At 37.6% G+C, this 23,149-nt stretch overlaps 2 protein-coding genes across 3 annotated transcripts; one reads left to right on the top strand and one right to left on the bottom strand.

Moving 5' to 3' along the window:
* Positions 1 to 4,234: 4,234 nt before the first annotated feature.
* Positions 4,235 to 15,652, top strand: rundc3b (RUN domain containing 3b). Of its 2 annotated transcripts, XM_015055832.1 has the most exons (11): positions 4,236 to 4,456; positions 8,003 to 8,118; positions 9,531 to 9,664; positions 10,108 to 10,193; positions 10,281 to 10,370; positions 11,240 to 11,320; positions 12,395 to 12,569; positions 12,855 to 13,012; positions 13,974 to 14,120; positions 14,555 to 14,616; positions 14,692 to 15,652. In XM_015055832.1, the coding sequence occupies exons 1-11, from the start codon at positions 4,380 to 4,382 to the stop codon at positions 14,835 to 14,837; spliced, it is 1,272 nt and encodes a 423-aa protein (XP_014911318.1). In that variant the 5' UTR covers positions 4,236 to 4,379; the 3' UTR covers positions 14,838 to 15,652. The 2 variants fall into 2 exon arrangements, with proteins under 2 accessions (XP_014911317.1, XP_014911318.1); XM_015055831.1 differs by having other exon boundaries at positions 4,235 to 4,456; positions 14,555 to 15,652.
* On the bottom strand, positions 15,609 to 23,085 carry slc25a40 (solute carrier family 25 member 40). Its single transcript, XM_015055833.1, has 10 exons — positions 22,877 to 23,085; positions 22,548 to 22,652; positions 20,748 to 20,807; positions 20,545 to 20,645; positions 20,306 to 20,373; positions 19,542 to 19,666; positions 18,834 to 19,117; positions 18,134 to 18,215; positions 16,404 to 16,484; positions 15,609 to 16,300 (listed from the first exon to the last, which is right to left on the bottom strand). Exons 2-10 carry the CDS (start codon positions 22,645 to 22,647, stop codon positions 16,167 to 16,169), a joined length of 1,035 nt encoding a protein of 344 aa, XP_014911319.1. The 5' UTR covers positions 22,648 to 22,652; positions 22,877 to 23,085; the 3' UTR covers positions 15,609 to 16,166.
* Between the last annotated feature and the right edge of the window lie 64 nt (positions 23,086 to 23,149).

The following is a 23,149-nucleotide window of genomic DNA, read 5'->3' as shown; positions in this document are numbered from 1 at the left end:
TGCCTCAGTCCTCTACGTTTGCCTCAGTCCTTTACGTTTGCCTCTACGTTTGCCTCAGTCCTCGCACGCACAAGGGTTAAACTACCAATGCCCTGCAATTAAATTCCAGACTGATTAAGATGATCTCAAGGGAACAAGGTAAAAGGGTATTTTATCTAATTCAGCATCATGCACTATCTTTGTGCAGTATTTTATTACCCATTTTACAGTTTTTTGTAAGATAATATAAAATGGATCCACATATCCTATTTTAAAATTGCAATCATATCATTGCTATTGCTTCAATTATTGTCTCCCTTGGTTTATGACACTAAAATCACCCGTGACTGTAATGTTGTCATAGTGGAGGTCAAAAGTTCAACTGTCAATCCTCAACCAGTCATCAAAAAGCATCTCAGCTTCACAAAAAGCATAATCCTCTTACCTTTAAAAGGTTGTAACTTCATCGCTCCTTAAACTCTGACTCTGTGTGAGTCACAGATAAGAAGCACCATAAAGCAAATACTTGACATTATGTTTTTATAAGCACAGATGAGCAGTTTTACATGCAGTAATTAGGCAAAAGGGGGGCACAAAATGAGGGACATTTTATGCTGTAACCTACAGTTGAATCACACTCTTCTTCACTGACGTTCTGCAGTGTGACACAAAGGTCGTCCTGTTCACATCGGGGTCACGTTTTTTACCTTTGCTTCCTGTCACAAGCTCATGAGAATCTTCCGTTCTGTGGTTTTGTTAGCACTTTGATTCGAGCATGAGCGCGTGGCCCAGCTCTAAAAACGTCAGACTGTTCTGAAACTAAACCCACAAACAGAATCTTTACTACAACATGAGAATACAAAATGATGATGGAATGGTTTTATTTCCCTTTTTTTTTAATGTGTCGTGACAAAAGTTCACATTGGTGAGAACTCAAACAACTTAGTGTTTTAGTATAATTATTTTGTTCTCTCAGACATTATCTAGTCACATTCTTCCCTCTGCTACCAAAGTTCATGTCTCACCTGCTTCACATGCCACTGATCACCTCCCCAGCTTTTAAAAACCAGTTTTTATTGCCCATTGGTGTTTCTGTGTTTCTATTTTTTTTTCTTGTTTATTTGTGTTCAGTTTTCTTTGTTGGTTTTTGTCTGTTATACTTTATTTACTCTGTATCAGTCTTTCCTCAATTGTTCATTTATGTTTAGATCTGTCTTTGGTTAAATCTTGTATTTTATTTTACTCCTCATTTCTGTTTATTGTTAGCATTTATGTTACTCTTCCTCTGCTCTTCTTGTGCCATCACTCTTTCTCTCCCTCGGCCTGCCTGTTTGGTCTCCACTCTAAGCTGCATCCTGTTGCTAATCAGCCACCTGTTCTCTGTTATCAAGCTCCTCAGTAATAAAGATCCTCATTTTCTGTCTCTCACTGCTGATTTATTTCACTTGCTCAGTTTCCTGTCTTGCCACTCCTTCTGTGTCTTTTGTTCCTTGTCTGTTTCTTGCCAGGATTTTATGTTCCTTTTTATTATTTTCATTAAGCATTTCAATACCTCGTTGCTGCCTCAGCCTGGTTTGAATGTTGGGTCCAATAATCACCAAAAACATGACAATCTTTCATAAGTTTCACACAGTAGCTTGCTATAATTATGGCCCATTCCTAAAACTGAAGCATCTGATGATGTTAGCAAGGTTTGTCTCACAATTGTTACACTAGATTTAAAAATATAACAACTTGTACTTTTCCATTAGGCCCAAAACTTAAAAATGTTCATTTTAATTAATTATATAACACAATTGATTTTTTTTTTCTAAACATACAATAAATATTCCGGAACCATTGTTTTCACACATTCCTGGTACACCCATTTTGCTGACGCACAAGCGACTTCCACAAACGTCGATGTACAACAAAGCTGCTTCTCTTGGCCATCTGATGGGACACTGGAAAATATTTTTGATGCGTGCAAGTTGTGCTGAAAGGAGTTGGCCTCACTGAAGCTATTCAAGTCAAAAATGGTATCTTAAAACAAAACATGTTGCAGGAAGCAGATGTACCAAACGCTAATGTCAGCACCCACAGTCCACATTCCTGTATTTTTATTTTTCCAAACAAGTTGCATGAATAATCAAAGGTAACAGAAACACATGAGAACTGAATGGGTCTGATAGCACTTTGCACCAATCTGATGGTTGAATAGCCAAGTAACACAATTAACTTTACATGTCTTTGTTGTTGAGCTCATATGTCTAATTATTTAATGATGTCGTAGCAAAAAGGGGTTTTAAGTTGAAAATTTTGTTCATAAATAGTTTTCAATCAAATTTATTAATCTATTAAACATTTTAATCGAGTCCCAGCTCTACTTCTTTTAAATAAAATCATGTCTGCTCCTCGTAAGCTATTGCTAGCGAACAACATGTGCCATTTTATGACCGGTGATCACTACTTTGCTAAAGACAAAATGAATATATCCTAACCTTTCATGTGTTTCGAATCCCAGCGGGCAGTAGACCAGTAAAATATCCAGACTTTGTAGTGGTTGTCATATTTTCCGCTAGCCTTCCGGTCCTGCTGCTAACTGTCTTGTCAGAGAAGCACTGTCCGTGCTTTAAATACCTGAGTTATTTTTACACTCTTACAGTGGAGCCATTTATTAAATTGGAAACTTAGCTCCACTGTAACTTTGCTGGGTACACAAATATTTAAATTGCTTTATTATTAATACATATCTGTGAATATCCAATGTTGTTTCAACAACAATTTGGCAAATTATCCGATCTGAAGGATCAGATCATTTGTTACTATATCATCAAAAATAAAGAAAGTATGCAACTAAAAATAAACCCTTTGTGTAAAAAAAAAAAAACGAGGAAAAGTGAAATGTTGACACTGGAAACCTTGTCACAAAAGATCCATTAGGGGGCGCCACACATATATACAACGCGTTATTTGTAACTCAGCTTCTCGCCAGAAAGTATGTGAATGAAATAAAGAATTCAGAGGGACATTTAAAAAATGAACCCTACGACCGAAAAGTGAAAATATAAAGTAATTTGGAACATATGTTTGAAGATTTGCCAGATTTATATTCCAACAGATTAAGTGTTGTAATTTTGGCTGAAAAGTCTCTGGACAAAAATATATAAACCAACACAAAACATAGCACAGCAGCTAAACTCTCACAACTACGAGTAGAGTAGGAGACAGATCTTACAACTGCTTCTGTAACCAAAACTGACATCACATGATCTGACAGGAAGTAATTTGCCGCACTTCAAAATGTCCCTCAACTTTTATTCCCTAATAAATTCTTTGGACATCATAATTAAATATCTAATGCTAACTAATCTTATCTGATCTCACCTTTGGTTACTTCGTTTCAATATGTACCATAAAGTAAATGTTTATAATTCTGGATTCTGTCAAATGTCACCTTTGACCCTTAATGGCCATCAAAACATATGTATTTGTTTTGAAGAGAAAGAAAGAAGACATATCCACTCATTTGAAAAAGAAGCTTCTTGCCGTATAAAATCAATAATATTGCATAAAAATAAATGAATAAATGAGTAAATAATTTCTGCCCTTTATCCACTGGGTGAAGAAAGGTTTGGATAATCAACAAATAGGTAGACACAGTAAAAAATAGTAAAATAAATAAATAAATAAATAAAACCAAAGATAAAACCATGATTTTTTTTCTAAAATGTTTCTTACATTGAGCCACAAGGGGTAAAGGACTCTCCTTAAATGTATGTATGAATGAATGAATGAATGAATGAATGAATGAATAAATAAATAAATGTAAGTAGTATAACGATGATCTCCTGAAAGATAAGCTGAACATGTTAAAATAGAAAGCAAAATAAAAAGAGTAGCAGGGGACAGACATGATACTTGGTTGAGTTTAGTTATTCTTATTTAAAGCCACTAGATGGCGTTCTAGGACTTTCTACACATTTCAAAAATGGAGTTTAAGACAATCACAAATAAAAACTGATCCCAGTATAAAAAAACATTACCCCATATTAAAATAAGAACATATTTGATGTATATTACACATAAACAATGAACTAAATATCTGCATAAAACCAAGTCTACTTAGCTTTATAAACTTAATAGTTTGTGTATTATTATTATTATTATTATTATTATTATTATTATTATTATTAGTTCTAAATAAGGAGCAGTAAAATATTTGGTAAATTTCAGATGCTATTATTTTGAAAGAGCCAACAGGAGGCGCTCTGCGCGTCTTTTCAGTGTTGTCCTCTTGCTCTCTCTTCTCCACTGGAGCATCTTCGGCTCCGTGGTGACGAACACCGCTGGTCCTGCCCTCGTTCTGAGGCAGCAGAGTGGGTCACCGCACCGCCGCAAACGCCAGCCGGGGCCGGAGGATGGCGTCGCTCAGCCGCAAGCGGGGAGCGGGCAGGAGCGCCGTGGTGGAGAGGAAGAACCTGCTCACAGTCTGCAGGTAGAGGATTCTGTCCTGCTGATTTCTTTTCATGATAAGGAGGATTAACTGCGTCTGCTGCTGGATTGTTGGCAGAGGATTGTTGTTGTTGTTGTTTTGTTTTTTTTTTTAGATCCAGTGGTTTGTTTTTAATTATAGCAAGACTAAACAAAGCTCATGAGTCGCCTTCTGCTAAATGAGGTCTGATTAGATATGTAAAGTGGGTATGTGGTGGTTTGCCTGTGCTGCACAGTAGCTTAATGTCATCCAGTTTATCTCAGTCACACACCAACAGCCTCCTGAGTTCTTCATGAAACATTCATACACTCATATTTCTGTTTTGATACATTCACTTCAGTGCACGGCTAAAGCTACAGCCTTACAGACCCAACGCAAAGATTTTGCTCTTTATATTTAAGTAGGTGAGCAATTCAGTTAGTGCAAAAGCTTATTTAAAAGCCAAATGCAGCTTAAATAAAGAAATCTGCATCATAGTGTAAATGTTTAGTTGTATATGCTTGCTCACTTTTAAAAAGCAGAGAGATTATAAGAAAGGCTGATGCTGAGGTGAGCAAACACTTGTCATCTGCTTGTATTGCCGGCCTTATTTCTTGTCATTTACTGTTCAGAGTATTGATTTACGGCCCTTTGAGTCCTGCTGGCAGATGTCAGATCCTGACTGGCAGTCCCCAGTGAATGTTTTTTGACAGTAAACACATCATAAAAGGAGGAGGAACGTGTGGGGGTGTACGTCTTTTTCTGTCTTGGCAGTAGCTGTTCAGAAAACAAACCTGGTAATAGAGCAGTCTGCTTCACGCTTGTGGAAAATGAAAAGCAACCTTTCTTCAAGAATAAGCATTAATACAATTAAAACTGGCTGCTACTCACTGATGAGGATGGGTGTTTTGCCAAACTGTCCCTGCCTCCACATTAGTCATCGTTAATGCTGACTGGCCTGACTGGGGGAGTAAAAAGAGCAGAGAAAATACAAAGTATTTTATAATGAGCAAGACCTATTGGGAAATTAATTAGTAGGAACAAAATATTTACTTTTGATGTGCTGATATCCAGCTGATAACTTGCATTTAACACAATTGACCTTATTCATTTGTATTTATTTTGAATGTTTTAAAGATGTTATTGTTTTTAAAGCTTTCTAGCACTATAATCTATTTTTATCTAGTATAAAACATTCGTATTATCACTCCTTATCTGTGCATCAGCTGACCAGTTTCTCCATGTTTCGAGGAGAAAGCAGAGGTAACTGTGGCTTGTTGCTCCTAATTTATTCCATAGTTTATCCATAAAAAATGTTAATTTTTGAATCTGTTCTGTTTATTTTGAAGGTTCCCGTTTTCACCTTAAAATGAATAAAAATAAGATCTCTGATTTCAATGAATTGGAGTTTTGCGGCTGCATAAAGTAAATGTTTAAGATATCAAATCTGAATTTTTTTTTTTTCAAATTGCCTGACATTGCTCAACTGCAACATCAACAAATTAATAGATATGTATTGTGTTTTTGTCATTTATAAAGTTAAATGTTTGCAGTGATGGATGCATAAAGGAGCAACTTTGTGGCTGTAAGAGAGAAGACAAGGCATTACTGTAGATGTGCAGCAGGAGCTTTAATTAGAAATAAGACATCGACTTTCCAAACTGGCTTTCTCTGGATGCTGTTTATACAAAAGCATAATGTGCAGCAGTTTAATTCAGATTGCCTTTCTGTGCTTTTCGTTTTGTTGCAGCAGCAAATAAAGGCTTCAAAGGTTAAAGATTGATTTAGTTATCACCAGGCAGCTGTGACTGAAGACAGGAGCTGCAGTATTTACATTCTGGAGTCTCCCCAAAAAAACCCCAAAACTCTCATCCAAATAGTTTTTGTTTCCTGTGCAACACAGGGAACTTCATAGGCAAATGGGATGAGCATGGTAGCTAGATAGAAAATAATAAATATAGTTTTGCCTTGGTAAAGGTGGAAATGTTTGGTTTATTTCGTCGAGGTTCATAAATCGTTGTACCCAGGTCGGCTTTTGAGTAAGTCGGTAGATATTTGTAGTCCCATTTACAATTAAATTAAAGTATAAGCAAAAAGCGTGCTTATTAAAAGTCTGAATCTTTGTGTTGTACCTGACATTTTTCATTGGAGGATTTTAAATTGACAGAAAAAAATCTCACCTTTAATGTTTTTAAAGATACTTTCATCTGCATCAGCCGCTTGTGCAACTGGACCAGATTTATGCAATTCTTGAATTACATTCGGGGGCCCATGCAGAATTATTTTGAGGGCCACAGATGGCCCCAGCGCCACACTTTGGACACCCCAGCACTACACATACAGAAGCTAAGCAGACGATACTTTAAGTTGGTTCAAGTGAACCAGCTTTAAGTTGGTTCACTTGAAATGCATTAATTTGAATGTTGTACGGTTTGAATCCGAGCCTCTGTCAGAACAGCATAAAAAACTAATAAACATTAAAAACAACATTATGAAGAATTACGATGATGCATAATGACTAAATGAACAGATCTGAAATATATTCAAAAAATACATATATTTAAATGTGCAAAAAAGAACGAGTAAATATTAAATTAAATACTTACATTGCCTTAATATCTGTGCGATATATATCTGGATTAATCTCTAGGATGTTATTGGATTCCTTGTCAATTTGTCAATCTAGTGTAGCTTTAATTTTTATTATTTAAATAACAAAGAGTTAATTTGCAGCCTTGTCAAAGTTCCTATAACTGGTTTATCGTGTTTCTTTGAGTAAACCGTTGTATCTCATTTAAGCACATTTTCAGCTTTTCATCTGGGATCTATGTGACATGGTGATGGCTCGGATGACAAAAACCATCATTTCAAAAGACGTGCTGCATTGTAGGTCATAACTTTGCAGTTTTCTGATGTCAGGCTGCAGAGTCCCCTTCACAGTAGTGTGCAATGATAAAACCTGAGAAGTGCTGAGTGCATCCTTACTGATTCAACGCTGTGGAGTTTGCTGAGCTCAACAGATTTGTTATTCTAATTAAATCTGCAAAGTTTTCATTTAATGCACGGGGCATTTTTTTTACAAACATAATGTAAATGCATTTGTAAAAAAGATATTTTAAGGTTTCTGAAAGACAATGTAGGTGAGATTTATCTGGTGTTGCACAGGAAGCTCTCTGTCCATCGTCATCCTGCTGCCAAGCAACGAGGCGGAGCAGCAAGAGGCAGAGCGAGATTTGAAGTTAGATTATTTAGTTAGTGTCAAAGGCTACACGCAGTTTGACAGGATTCACAGAGCGCACATGTACACCCTGAAACGCATCGCAGCCCCGTGTGCCGACTTTCCTTCCTGGATAATTAGTTGAAATCAGATTAGATGGAGTCGCTTTGTGTGCTGCACGCAGTGGCCGGTTTCATCACCGAAGATTAATTAAAGCCTTGTCGCTGCTGCTGTGGACAGGTCTGGATATTATCTGCTTATAATCGATAATGGAAAGGTTTGACGTGGAATGAAAATATGTGGTTTTGAAATCTTTAGTAACATAATCTGGTGCGCATCTTGTTTCTGTTCAGGTTTTCAGTGAAGACTCTTCTGGATCGCTCCTGTTTCGAAACCATTGACGACTCTTCCCCAGAGTTTATTAACTTCGTGTCCATCCTGGAGCGCATCCTCAGTCATCGGCTAAAAGGCACGTAAAGGTTATGAACACAGTTGAAGACACCAATATGACGCTGTCCAGAAACATTTAAAGTGTTGCCTCATTCATTACAACCTCAAAGATGTTTACGATAAACCAGCAGCAGAAAGTAAACGCCCTCTGCAGTTTGCACCAGTATGAGACGTAGCAAACATGTGGGTAAAGGTCCTTTGTTCAGATGGGAACAGAATTTAATGTTTTTGCTTGCATTCAAAATAGGATATGTGGCATTTTCTATTTTAGGATTTTAAATGCTGAAAATGGAAGATGATGTGGCAGCATCATGCTGTGAGGATAACTTTCCTCAGCAGAGGTTGGAAAGCTGGCCTGTCAGACCACAGCTACAGCGGAGTGGTTAGATTTGGTCAGATTCCTGTGCTGGAGTGGACTACACCTATATTTAACTGAAAACCTGTGGCGATTCTTGAATCTCATTCTCAGATTCTTTCCGTCCCATTTGGCTGATCTTGAGCTGCTTTGTAAAGGAAAACAGAAAAACAATCCAGTCTCATGATGCACAAAGCTGCTACAGATTTGCAGCTTCAGCTGCAGCAAAAGGTGGTTCTGCAGTTTTGACTCAGAAGTGAATATAGATACATGTAACACTTATCAGAATATTGAAAATCAGAAATCCTCCTTTTTTCATGTATTACTTTGTGTTGGTCTATCACAGGATTTATTATGTTGCCAATTTTAGAGAAGTTTCAGTAGACATCAACTAAGGCTATGTGACTCGTCAAGATGATTTGACTTCCGAAATGTAAAATCTACAATCAGTGTCAGGTTTAAATGTCAATCTATAAGATAAAATGTTAGTTTTTATTTTTCTATTTTACAATCTTTTCCAACTACTACAAACTCTAAAAAAAATGTATATATAATTAATGCCAGTTAGATGCAGACATTAACTCTTCTTTGTCATAATGTAATCTGTGTTGATCCCTTATAAGTCATTTAAATACTTTTTGATTAAATTCATGAAACTTTTTCAAAACTTGTGTAATAATGTGATTAATCTTCTCTAGTTCTGGTCGTCACTGTGCATTAATTTCATTGATATATGGGAGAGAGCGCACATTCAAATAGGAAGTTCAATCAAAAGCAACAATTCAGTTGAAAATTTGAATTAAATTCAGTTATTTATAAATCACATCTTTACAGTCCACTTCATATCCAGTTATGTAAAATCAAATTGAGTTCAAATTTAATCAGTCCAATTCACTCCTATATGATCCAGCTTTTACCTAAAGACAATACAATTAACTGCTACAATTTGTATTGCAGGTTAGTTTAATCTTATTTTTTTAATCATTCAAGCCAAACCAAACTATAGAAAATGTTTTTCAAATAAAAAACAACAACAACAACAACAACATCCCTGTGTTCCCGTGTTTCCTGCTCAGGTCAAACGACGTGGTTTGGCTACGAGAGTCCTCGGAGTTTCTGGGATTACATAAAAGCGGCCTGCAGTAAAGTGCCTCATAACTGCATCCGAAGCATCGAGAGCATGGAAAATGTGCGATCATCAAGAGCGAAGGTGCAGCCCCCGCCACGCCGGCATCAAATAAAATGTTCCTGCACTGCAGGGAGAGCTAGAGAAGAGCTGCAAGAGCATAAAGCATGGTGTCAGAAATGCATTTTATCTATTACAAAAATAAAAAAAGGCAGAATTTAGACTATTTGTGTATATAGAGAACATTGCTGTGACTCAAAAATGTAGCATATGTGATTTTAGAAAAATAAGAATTTGCCAAGATCCCTTCCCTTAAAAATGAATCTAATTAAGCAATTGGTTATCAATTTAACCTTAATGCCAATCAAATTTTTTTTATTTAACTACATAAAGCTTACCAGTAAACATCACTGACATTTTTTAAATTCTATTTTAATACATTTAATGCAAACTTTTACTTCCTTTGACACATAAATCCACGTTTGGTTGTTTTTTTAGGGTTATATTTCTTGTCTGCGTCTCTGCAGGGAAGGGCGTGGATCAGGGTTGTTCTGATGGAGAAGCGACTGTCAGAGTACGTCTCCTTTGCGCTGAAGGACTTCAAAACAACCAGGTCTTCAAATTAAAAAAAACCCCCCATCTTAAATCTCTAATAATCTGTGAGCTGAATTCATGCTGATGATCTGTGTGTTTGTGTTAGGAGGTTTTTTGAGGAAGGTGCGATCATACTGGGAGAAGAGGCAGGGCTGTTGGCAGACACGCTCATTGGACTCAACACCATTGATTTCAGGTACTTATCATAATCTACTGTTGCAGATGAAGTGGTGAGACTTTCTCCCCTTCTGTTGTACTGATGCTGTCGTCTAGGCAGGAAGAGATTGTGGCCACTTTAATTACTGCAATGCAAAAATACAAAACCTTACCGAGTAATTTTGGTCTAGCTTCTAGTGCAAATATCTTAGTACATTTGAAATGAGACAAAACTAACTTACAAGTAACTTTTATCAAGATATAAGAGCTTGTTTTAAGCCAAGAACTGCTTATTATTGATTAAAAGAGGTACTAGTTTCACTGGCATATTATTTCACTTATAGCAACACATTTTTCCCACGTTATAAGTTTGGTCTTGTTTCAAATGTGCAAAGATATTTGCAACTAGAAACTAGACAAAAAAAAGTTGGTAAGATTTTGTATTTTTGCAGCGTGCTTGCTCAAAAAAATTGGACAAATCTTCAAACTTATACTTACACAACATCACAGTTGGCACAGTACATAAAATGTGCAACCTCTTACTGGGTTATTCAAGTTTGTATTTATTTTTTTCAAATGTGGCTTCATTCAACAGATTTATTGCTGAGACGCATTATTAGATCAAAGAAATATTAAACCAAAGACTAATTTCAATACTTCTTTTGCAAAGTATAGCTGTAGTAATGTTAAAACTTTTACTAAAAAAAACTAAGAAAATAAAAGAAATGACAAGAATGCTCTTAATTTAAGTAATTAATCTATCTCTCTACAGTATTAAAATTTGACTGGAGGGAGCAGCTCAGGTGATAGATGCATGGCCGTCTTAGGTTTTAGTACTTTGTAAAAATGCTGATTAAAAATACAGAATAATCTGTGCTTTGATTTTCAATCTTATTTTCTCTTTTTTAGTTTCTGTCTTAAAGGGGAGGGTCTGGACGACAGCTGTCCTGCAGTCATCGACTACACGCCTTACCTGAAGTTCACACAGAGGTAAATCCAAAGAAATGATTCACATCAAACCGGTGTGACACTCTTAGGACCGCAAATAAATGTCAAAGAAAAAAAAAAAAGACCAATAAAAAAGTAGATATTTTTGCAGAAGGAATATAGTAGGCGGATGTTCTTAATACACTACAATACCCTTATTGGTACCTTTGCTTGCAATGCTTTGGTTTCACAAAGTCAAGATTTACTATTTACTTTATACTTAAAAAGTAAAATATAAATATAACTTAAAAACGATAAATCAATAACTATTTATTTATCTCAATAGACACCAATATTCAATGTGTAGTATATTCACTGCCACCTGCACAGCATTCTGGGTGATGTAGGTAGAGGAAAGGCTTTGGCTGCTCAACCTCTCACACGCAGCAAGTTTAGTGGCATCAACTAATGCTCCGTGGTTACCTAGCAACTCACTTACTCTTTGGTTACCTAGCAGCAACTGTTAAGTAACTTGCACAGCAGCAGTTTCAGGTTTCGCCGACGTGCCTCATCACTGCTTAAAAATAAAAATTGGCGGGAAGTGAAAACTGTGACCAAAACAGGAAAAGTCACATCACCAGTTTGGCAGCAGTTCAGATATTTAAAACAAAAAATAATCAGTAATTATTGATGTAGACTCATATGAATCGCTAATATGAGTTTTTCAGCCATATTGAGGTGGCAATAACTCTTAAAAAGATTTTTTCCTCAGAGAAAAAAGGTACTGAAATTAAAGTCATATTTTAAGTGTTATAAAAAAAAATCTTCATAAAGATTTTTGAACATAATGAGCACAAAATGCTAATAATTGTGGACAGTTTTGCTGTAAAGCATAAGCATAACAAACTGTGGTGCGCTTAAATTGTGGGTAAATAATAATAATAAAAATTGCAGACAAATTTTAAGAAATAAACAAAATTATATCTCATCCAGTCTCCTACTTGCATAATTTCATTTAAAAACCCAAGAACTTTTGCCTGCTGTCAGGGAGTGAGATGAAGTGCAACAGAAGGTCAGACGTGTGTCAGTTTGGCCAACATGGCTGCATACTGATATGAGGTCTGGCTCCCTGTGCAGCGCAGACAGCATCAGCAGCGATGAAGAGGAGATGAGGACTCTGGGAAGCAGTGGCAGCGAGAGCAGCACCCCTGACAAGACGGCCACCGCCGCATCAATCTTCACCGAGCAGAGCAACTTGGTCAGCAAGTGCAAACGCTTTGAGCAGAAGTATCGCATGGCTCTGGAGCAGAAGGTGTGTTGTTTTGTGTTGCTTTGTGTCGGGTGACGTTATATGAGACAGCGTGACATTTCCACGTTAAGTAGCCAGCTGGCTTTTGAAATGCCAAGAAAGAAACAACAGGATTACCGCTCCTGCTAAGTCTAAAAATGTGCTTTTTTTTTTTCCTTTTTCCTGCCACGTTTTGTTTGTATTTAGTGAAAACAAACGTGTCAGATATGCATTAGCACAGCGGCGCCTTCATGAGAATAAACAAACAAGTCTGTCTTGTGTGTGCCTGTGTGTGTTTGCTCGCCTCAGGGTTACCTGGAAGAGCTGGTCCGTTTGCGGGAAGCTCAGCTGTCGGAGGCCGTTTCTCATAACAAAGCCCTTCAGCAGAGCCTGGCAGACACACACCTCTCACACACACTGGAGAAACAGCAGCTTGAGTATATCATAGTGGAACTGCAGAACCAACTGTGAGTCTTCTTTAGAGGGGGTTTGTGTCTGTCGGTGTGTGTGTGTACGCGTGGCTGAGAGCTTCGAGGCAAATCTTACTGCAAACTTGACATTTAGAGCAGCAAGAGCCCTGGGGGCTGCAGGGGTTTGTTATGTCTCAGGATGCACTTTTGACATGGTGAGAAATTGTGTTTATGAGCAAAACTAAACTATAGCATCTCGCAAGTTTTCCCAACCTCTAGATGATTTCTATATCTTATAAAGCGTATGATTTTTATATGAGAAACTGATGCAGTTTAGTAAATAGAATAGAATAGAAATACCTTTTGTTATCCCACAATGGGGAGAATAACTGTGACAGGCAATAACAGCAAATAGACTCACACAAAGATAGGACATAAAATATATACCAAAACACAATACCGTTGTTTTTGTTTGTTTGAAATGCTAAACAAATGTTCCCCAATAAAGATACTGAACTGAAATTTCAACATAAATACCATGTAGTTATATAAAAAAAATACTCCAGTCCAGATTAATGTGCAACTCAGTTGGTTAATAAAAAAAATTACAAAATATGCACATCTATTTGAGCAATAAAATATAGACTGTTTACAATCAGTGACAATAAAAGTTGTATAAAGTACAGTCGTACAGATACCATCATGGGCTTAAACACTGAGTTTCTTGAGAGCAGAGATGGTGATGGCAGCTCCAGCTGTACTTTATTTTCCTGCTGGAAGGTGAACCTTTAAACCGGTTTCACGTCTTTTGCAGCTTCTAACACTGGGCTACGTGAACTAGACATAATGGAGCAGAGCGACCTCTAGAAGAAGCAGGACGCTAGCCGTTTGACGCTCCTGCTGTAAACTGTAAAGTTTACCAAAGTAAACTTTACGGTTTACTTTGGTAATTAAATAATAATAATAATAATAATAATAATAATAATAATGCTGGCTTTGTCATTTTTCTGGATTTCAGGACTGTGCTGAAAAACAATGACTTGCGTTCCAGACAGGAATTAACAGCCCATCTGACCAATCAGTGGCCGTCTCCAGATGCCTTGGATGCCAATGCTGTTGCCTTGGATACGCTGCTGTACAGGAAAAGCACCGGGCAGTGGGAGGAGTACGTAATATGTGTTTGATTGTCCAGTTTCTCCAATTCATTTAACTCAACATGTTCTGATTGTCACTGATTTCCATATCGCATTTCACTTTTTTAAATGTTTACAGTGGTTTTGTTTTATCTGTATGATTCGAAAACCATAAAAAAATACAAATTATTACCTTTTAGATACAGCTGTCCAACAACTCAAAAGAGAACACATCAAAGTCCAGGCTTAAGGTGGCAGATACATTAAAGTTCCTGCAAAGTCTAAGACTTGCTTTAAGTTTGATACTGTTTGTAACTTTATCAGTTACTGAATTTGAAGAAAATTTCCTGTAGTAATTGTGGAATTAAGCAAATACAAGTAATTTCTGTAACCCTATCTGAGCTAAAACAGGAAAAGTTGAGTCTGATTTAATGCTACACACGGCTTCTTTTTCATTTTTGTGCAGGAAGAGTTTCCAGAGTCTGGAGCAGCTGTCTGCAGGCATGAGCCTCACATCAAACACACAAGGCAGGTCTCCTCTCATAAACAGAAATACCTGCTTTCTCCATCTCTTGCGCACTGAATGTGCACTTTGTTGTTCAGGTAAAGAGGAAACTCCGTCTCTCAGAGGCCTCTGTGGCTCCCTGACCTCGGTAGCCAGCTATAAATCTCTGGCCAGCCTGAGGTCCAGTGAGTGTTTGGCCAGTCCAGCGACAGAGATCAGCAGCCCAGGCGTCACTCCGTCATAGGAGACGGGACGTCCAAACAGCTCGTCAGTTCAAGAATTCAGAGGAGTCAGGAATTGATGCTGATTTTTCTGTTTTTTAACTCTGAATGAGGAGCTGGTGTAGCTCATCAACACCAAAAGACTGGAAACTGTCACAGCTGATGTAACTTTATCAACATGAGTTCAGATTAGTTTGCTTCTCGTCTGTGTGGCATAATTTCTCTCCCACTTTGGAACTGTGTCGATTTTAGAGCTGCTGTACGAATTTTCATCGCATATTTCAATGTTGCAGAGATGATTTGGAAAGATTGTGCTAAAAATACTGACTGTAGATCAGATCAGTTGCTACTTTCCTGCAGACTGAATGAAGCAATGTCATTTTCTGTTCTAATACAGAAGGATACTGGAGGTTAAACCACTGGTGTATTTAATTTAAGATGTAAATGTTTGTCTTTTGTTTTGCCACCAGTGTCAGTGTTGTGCATTTTGCATCGTCACAGGATTTTGTTCTCAGGTAATCATCCTGCACTTCTGGATTCTCTATAAAAACTAAGATGCAGTATTTCAATTTAATAGTTATCTACTGGCAAGTTGATATAATTTGTTTTTAGATGTTTGCATTGACTTGCATAAAAAAAACCAAGCATTTCCTGCTTTAGGACATCAGAATAAAGTAATTTGGATATGTGGTCACTAGCTGTTTACCTCGGCACTTGAATACGGTTTTATGCCTCCAACTTATTCCAGCAGACATTTGCACAGACATTAACTGGATACTTTATTGAACTTGTTTGCATTTTTTTAAATATTTTATTTTAAATAAACAACTTGCTTTCAGACACGTGTGCTGATGTCCACAGAAACAGGTGGAGTGGGAAGACGTGGAAATGCAGAGGAAATAAAATCAGAACATTGTGAGAAATCACATTTTCATGAAGTTCTTGTGGCTCCCGGTCGTCCCTCTACTTTAACAATTCGGTCAACATGGCTCTTTGGTGAGAAGCAGCAGGATAAAGCTATCTTCAGGCACAGTGCACATGATTCCAGAGAAAAGTCACATATCTGAGGATTCAGTACAAACCAAACTCTGGCTGCCATCTGCTGGCTGTCTCTTACGTCCAACATGTAATCTCAACTTTGCTTTTACATGAAAAAAATAACTTCTCATAGCCTAAATCACAAAATAAATTATAAATACTTTAAGATATTTAATATACATTTATCAAAATATGGATATAATTAGTTTCACTCCTATTTCTGCTGCTGTGTTTAGGATTAGAGCAAAATTATGTTTTTCTTATGTAGTCTAGCGGTAGCCGTGGTGACGTGCTTCATGGGTGGGGGGGACAAATCATGTGTTTGTGGAGTGGAGTTGCCGAGGTATCCTCTCCTGGTTGTGTTTGCGGAAAAAGGCTTTTCCAAACTCATATGAGCTGATCATGATGGCGCAGGCTGGAGCCACTTTGATCAGCCTGGGGAAGAAACCTGACGGAGAGAAAACACTCATCAAGAGCTCACACACACACACATATATTATGCTGCTCGTTTAGACAGACTGATGACAGATACACATTAGATAAGTACACACCTGCAAACAGCCCACGAAAGCCATCTTGTGCAACAATCTTCTTCATGATGCTGAAAGTGGAGGAGGAAACCGGACCTGACACTGAGGGAACAGGAAGCAACCAGCTTCAGTGCCAGTGAGAGGTTTATATTCAGTCATCGTGTTAAAGGGGCAGCACTGTGTGCCATTTTAAAGCACAATCCAGTAACTATGTTACGTTCAGTTGTTATAAAATACTATATATATATCTTATTGACTTTGCAACTGAACACCTTGAAATTGAGCTTCCGACTGCTCCTGCTTTTTCTGACACTGTGCCTTCAGTACGTCATCACAACGTTTCCCCATTAATCCTTTAACTATGTTTTTAACAATGTTACTCTGAGAAGTAGCTCCTATAATGAACTGAGTAAATGCATAGTTACGCCAGCTGTTTGCTAATTGCTGCTGCTGCTGCTAGTCTGAAGGAACGGAGTAGGGGAGTGGCGAGGGAGGGTTGCTCTGTGAGGCGGACGCATGAAAACTGCAGCTCTGAGAGAGGAGCTTCGAGAGAGCAAGTGGTCAGGCAAACATGCAGTAAAGCAGGGGTCCTCAAACTACGGCCCGCGGGCCGGATCCGGCCCGCCTCCTCATTTGGTCCGGCCCCCTGAACAATACTGGATCCGTCCCGCCTCCTCATTTGGTCCGGCCCCCTGAACAATACCAGAGAGCATTCAGTGTTTTTTTTCATATATATGTGGATTTTTCTTCAACCACCCCCCCTGGTGGTTGAAGAAAAATCATATCTGCTCAAGAGGGCTCTTGAGCAGATATGAAACTTAGTTTCCCTCAATGGAATATATACTAGTCAGTACCAGTCACCGTTTCGCTCACGGTTTTTTTCCATTTGCATTCTGGGTAAAAATCTATCTACAAACGCGAATATGTGGTCGGCAGTAATCCAATGCCCCCCTCCCCCCGGTCCACAGTTTCACTCTCCTCCCCCCACCCCCCCGGTCAACAAAACTTTTCTTCTAAGGTTTCGTTCTCGAAAAACTAAGACCGGCCCCCGACCAGAAAAAGGAACAGTCATGTGGCCCTTGCAGGAAAAAGTTTGGGGACCCCTGCAGTAAAGAATCAAAACAACACTCCAGGCAAGTTTTTGGTATAAAGCTCAAAATAGTTGATCTTACATGCTGCTGCCCCTTTAATTTCAGATTTTAAGAAGTTCTTCTTCAACTTGAATTCAATGTAATATGTCCTTATAGACAATCTACTATGTTTTTCCTTTTCAAAAAAAAAAAAAAGCAAAAATTCCTCTTTCCTTAAGCTGATGTGGTTTACAAACAAAGCGAATGACTTAAATTCGCTACGATTTTGTCTTTTTGTTGTAGGTATCGTTGAATCAGATAGTAAACGGCCCACCACCGGAGGACCAGTTTATCAGTTTGCATTGACTACAAGACAGAGGACGGTTTAAAGAAGATGAATGCATCACTCAATGAGAAAGTCACACAACGAGGCTCATTTTCATCCCAACCTAATCGGGCTTTGACTTTTGACCCCAACAACCGCCACATGTTGATGACCTGCCCTCTAAGTGACAAAGAATGCCAGTCATCTGCCTCTCATGTGACACTTTAAAATGTGTATAAGCTGGTTAGAGCACATGGAACTCCCCCACATCTTTAATCTAATCCCTGACCACACTAAAAGCATTAACGATGTTTGCAGACATCATGTAATTAATCAATAAATAGTGTCATCATTACAGTTTTTAGCTTGCAGCTCCCCAAGCTCGACCTGCCGTCTTGTTTTGACCACGTCGAAGGGTAAGGTGACGATAGCCGCAATCTGAAAAACAAACACAAATTAGTAGGCCAATCAATCAACCAACTTAAACTGAGCTCAATAATTTCCATTTGCATGGTTTATCTCTTTTCTTTCCTCTCTTTATATCAAAAACTGGATGATAAAAGTCAAAGATTTCATAATTCATTTTATTTGTTGTATCTATTGTGTGTTTTTTTCTTTTATTTGGGTATTTAAACTGTTTTCCAGTCGCGGTGCTAAATGTTCATTAGAATTTAAAGCTTATCTTTGAGAAAGTGTGCATTATTATGTCATTACCATCATTTTACTTGAAAATGGTCTCAAAACAACAATATTTAGTCTTTTTCCACTCTGTTGTGTGTTTTTCCATGTGAGGAAGGGGTGGGTGAATGTTTTTAATTTGTGGGTTTGTTTTATTAATCTGCACAGAACTTTGAGCTGATTTTAGTATGAAGGGTGGTTGATAAATAAACCTGATTATCGTCTGTCGCAATAACTTCTGGCACAATTTATCGTCCAGCAACAATCTGTTATTGTGACAGACATAAAAAAATTTTACAAATAATTTAGTTAAAACAATAAGCCATCCAATTCTGCATCCAAGATGGCGGATCCCGAAGGAGGAGTGGAGGCACTTACAGACCCGGACCCGGCTCCAGATATGAAGGTGATGGTGAGCGTGGGTTCTGTGGCGTTATACCACTGGCACAGCCAGCTCTTGCCCCGCTCGTAGTTGTACCAGTACATGGCGGAGAAGGGCACGTCTCGGAGCAGGGTGGGCCCCAAACCCCTCCACAGAGACCACCAGCCTTCTGCCTGCACTGCAGAGCGGATGAGGCTGGTCAGCTCGCTGTAAGACTGTTTCTGGGACTGCAGCTTGGTGCGGATCAGCTCCAGGGGGCTGATCACGGTCGCTGAACCCACTGAAACAAAGAGCAGTCGAAACTGGAGTCACAGGGAAAGAACCGGAGTAACAATGGTGTCAGAAACGAAGCTTGCTCCAAGAAACATTTTGGTTAAAAAGAGATCAGGTTTATCATGATTTAATTACAAACAGTTCTTTGATTCTGCTTGTAATCTGCTACAGGCATTATTAAACTGAGAGACAGCAGATCAGGGCAGAGAGACCTCTCACTTTCTCGTAATGAAATCAGTGTGGGATCAGATTCATCAAGCTGGTGTTTAAAGGGCAAAACTTTCCCCTCAGACACTATTCAGGAAATTAATTTTCAACCATTAATAAAATCGCTAATTAATTCAGCTGAAACTAGGACCTCCATCAGATTAAGATAAGAAAAATAATGCTCTTCCTTGAGCAGAGTAAAATGAATAGCAGCAGAGTTTCACCTCTAGCGATGGCTCCTGCTAACAGCGGAGCCTCCTGGGCTCGCTCTCCCATCCTCGCCCTCAGCGCGGCACACAGCTGGTCGTAACACGTGAAGTAGATCACTGTGGCTGGGACCGCCATCACACTGGAACCACAGGGAAACACGGGGATCAAAATCCACACCCGTCAAAATTATTCCACTGAATTCTTTATTAAAGAAAAGTATCTCACAACACTTAATATGAACGTAAATTTGTAGTAGGTATGACCCATTTTTACAAATACTGGTTGAGTTCCACTAAATATTAATGGCATTTTTATTAAATGTAAAATAAATGAACACTGATTGACCAACATTGTTCAATGACTGACATTAAGGGTTTAGACTATTTATATATGAATACTGCAAATAATAGTGTCGAGCAGAAATGAAGAAAAAAAATATCAGAAGGAAACATAGATGGATGGAGAACCAAATAAAAGTATGGAAAAACATGATGGATGGAAGGACAAACAGAAGAATGAAAAAATGAATCAACATATCGGTGGAAAAGCAAATCAATACAGGACAGCTCTATAAACAGGTGGATGGATAAAATATATGATGGATGGATGCAACTGTTATATACGAAAGAAAGGAAACTAAAATTTTCTAATTATTCCATATTCTGCTTACTTTTTCCATACATTTCAAGACCTGAAAAAGACTTCCATTTTACACTTGTTCAGACTTTGCACAGAATCCCTGTGTCAAAATGTAACACAGAGGAAACTTTATACTCACAGTGTTGGAGGCAGGCCGCTCCATAAGGCTGTGATTCCCTCACAGCACACTATCTTATAGAAGGCGTCCTGCAGAGAAGCAGAGTGGGAGGTTTAAACCCATTAGGGACTTTTTTTTTTGTTTTGTTTTTTTAACCATTTACACACAAGAAACAGGACATTTACCAAAAACGTAGAGCAAACATGTAGCTCTAAACACTGACACTATTTACTGCAACCAGTGAGTGTGTGAAACCTTACGAAGGTGCCTCTGAATTGGCCGGCGGCTTTGTACCAGCCCTTTCCATTTTCACACACACATATGTGGTCCATGAGTCCATTGCTGTAGACAAAATATCTGCCTGTAAAATTATATTAAACGTTTAGAATTTTAGCAAGTATGGTAGAAAATGCAATATTAACCAAATGTGAGACAAATTGAAAATATTTTTCATAAATTGTACCTTTGCCTAAGGGATTGTTCTGAGCTTGCAGTCTGGTTTTTACAACATCTAAAGGTGTGACTAAAAAAAAGAATAAGGAGAAGATCAGGATTTACAGTTTTACCATAAACAGGTTTTACTAAATCTGATGTATCTCCATGGTAAATCTATAAAACAATTTTTTTTACATTAAAAATGATCTGTAAGCATAATATTTTGCAATCTGATTCCTTTAAAATGCCATCATATTTTAGCTATTTATTAATGTCAATTTTGGTAGAAATCAACAGTAGTTTTTATTAATAAAACCTCAGATGGACAGTATGACATTATGTTAAGGTATGTTTCATAAATACCAAGATAAAACACAGCAATAGTGTTCATGGTCAACTAAGTCGTACCTTACAGCTTCCAGAGGATTTAAGAGGATGAGCAGCAGTCAAGTGCTGCTTATCCGATCACACTGATTAACTAATCATTAGCAGGTGTGAGCTCCTCCGTGAAAGCAGAAGTTTTAGAAGTTTGATGGTAGGGATCATTAAGGTGAGTTTAGGGATTACAGGTTGATGGCTTCACTCTAATTTTAGGACTTGGCAAGGCACAGACATTAGATCCAGTCCATTTTCATGTCAACGATAGCATATTGTCCAGTGTGTTCTCGAAATAAAGAAAGTCAACAGAAGGAGGCCCAGTACAGTATTTGATGGCTTTTATAAAAAGGAAATAAAGAACTGATGTTGACCTTATAAGATGTATAATTCTTCTGGTCATCATCTAAAGGCATTTTTCTGAATCACCTTGATAATATCAGTATATAGTATAAATCATTCATATCAACCGAGTTGATACGCCGGCATTTTCTATCCCAAGTCAAATCTGGTGTCCATAAAATAAAATAATTTTTAATTTTAACTTTAAAACTATTTTATTATTTTAAGAGACTACAAGTAGAACAATATTTTGCATCATGGAAGAATTTTAGTGATGAAAATATCATTCAACATTAACACTTCTGGTCTGACTATTATCTGAGTATTACAAGATAATGACCCATTTTACTCCAACCACACACACAAAAATCCAGAATATTTGTTTAAAGTTCTACAGTAATGTTTTAAGATATAAACTACCCCATTGCTATGATGAATATTCTGGTTTAATACAATGTTTAACATAACAGAGGGCTCATAAATCAGCCCAGAATTTGATATTTTGCAATGCTCTTTATAATGGTGCAGATTAGTAAATTTAAATAAGTACAAGTGAATTCAATTGAAAGGGTAAAACTCACCTATGATATGGAGTAAATAAACTTAGATTATAAGCATTTCCCTTAATTTTAATGATTATATCTTAAAGCCACTGAAGATCCAAAATTCAGTTTCTCTATAAATGCGATATTACACATCACAAACGAAAATAGGATTTCAATACAGAAATGTTGGCTTACTGAGAAATATGGCTTGTACCATAAACTACACTACTCAATAAGTGGGATACCTTCTGGATGAATTGCTGAACCGATGGAGGTGATCAGCTTGTTATATCATCATGAATCATTATGTAAATTAGTCTCCTAATATTTACTTTGTTAAACTAGCTGCAATGACTCATAAAATATAAATAATCAATCACCTAAATTGAGAGGTAAACGGTTGAAATTAATTATTTTTGCTTAATTTATTGAGACGCGCCTCTAAATAACTGATCTATATAGATAATTATGCGTTACGAAACACGAACAGGTGTAAGTAGCTGGCTCTAGTTTACAGAAGAATTGGGATGATTATAGCTCTTGAGTTTAATGTTATGATTTCTCACCGAGCAGAGATGTAAGTAGGGCTCCAGAACAGGAAGAAATCATCTGCTGGGCTGGAGTAATGCCATTGACGGCAGTAGAAGCCGGAGTTTGACCATTCATTTCGTCTTTAGAGAAAAAAAAACAGATAAACAATTTTACATAATACGTATTCCTGTAGATCAAATATCTAAAATGTCCGCCATGGCTTGCTGTAAGAAATGCAGTAATTCGCGACTTAGTTACGCGACTCATATTATGACATAATTATATGTCAGACGTTAATGTTACTGCAGCAAGACGAGGTCTGTGGCTAACCGTGCTTAGCCTATTAGCTCAATTAACCACTTACCTGTTAAAATACAAGAGCACCACTGACGTATTCTATGAAATCAATCATCGTGGTACCTTTCAGGATTTTTAATTCCCAAAAACAAGGGAGTAACTTCTGTCCTAAAGGCTGTAATAAGGCATAGCTGAAACACGTGTGTACTTTCAGGGGGTCATAACTCAACTAGCATGTCTGTTTACACCGCAAACGTTACAAGATGACATAACGAAGCGGTCCAGTTCAGCACATTCTATAATTTTCTTATTTATTATTTGTCAAGTTTTTAAAAATAGT

This window comes from Poecilia latipinna, unplaced genomic scaffold, assembly GCF_001443285.1.
Source record: "Poecilia latipinna isolate Pla-1442-1.1 unplaced genomic scaffold, P_latipinna-1.0 Scaffold1337, whole genome shotgun sequence".
NCBI classification, from domain to species: domain Eukaryota; kingdom Metazoa; phylum Chordata; class Actinopteri; order Cyprinodontiformes; family Poeciliidae; genus Poecilia; species Poecilia latipinna.
Note: the sequence above shows the minus strand (reverse complement) of the source record. Positions and strands in the feature narration are given on the sequence as shown.

Coding starts and splice junctions, on each gene's coding strand:
- slc25a40 (XM_015055833.1), bottom strand. CDS start 22,647: ATGAATGGTCAAACTCCGGCTTCTACTGCCGTCAATGGCATTACTCCA. Junction 20,808..22,547: donor CCTACTTACATCTCTGCTCG/GTGAGAAATCAT, acceptor TCTTTTTTTTAG/TCACACCTTTAGATGTTGTA. Junction 16,485..18,133: donor GGAGCTGCAAGCTAAAAACT/GTAATGATGACA, acceptor CTGTTCCCTCAG/TGTCAGGTCCGGTTTCCTCC.
- rundc3b (XM_015055831.1), top strand. CDS start 4,380: ATGGCGTCGCTCAGCCGCAAGCGGGGAGCGGGCAGGAGCGCCGTGGTG. Junction 9,665..10,107: donor TGCGATCATCAAGAGCGAAG/GTGCAGCCCCCG, acceptor GCGTCTCTGCAG/GGAAGGGCGTGGATCAGGGT. Junction 10,194..10,280: donor AAGGACTTCAAAACAACCAG/GTCTTCAAATTA, acceptor TGTTTGTGTTAG/GAGGTTTTTTGAGGAAGGTG.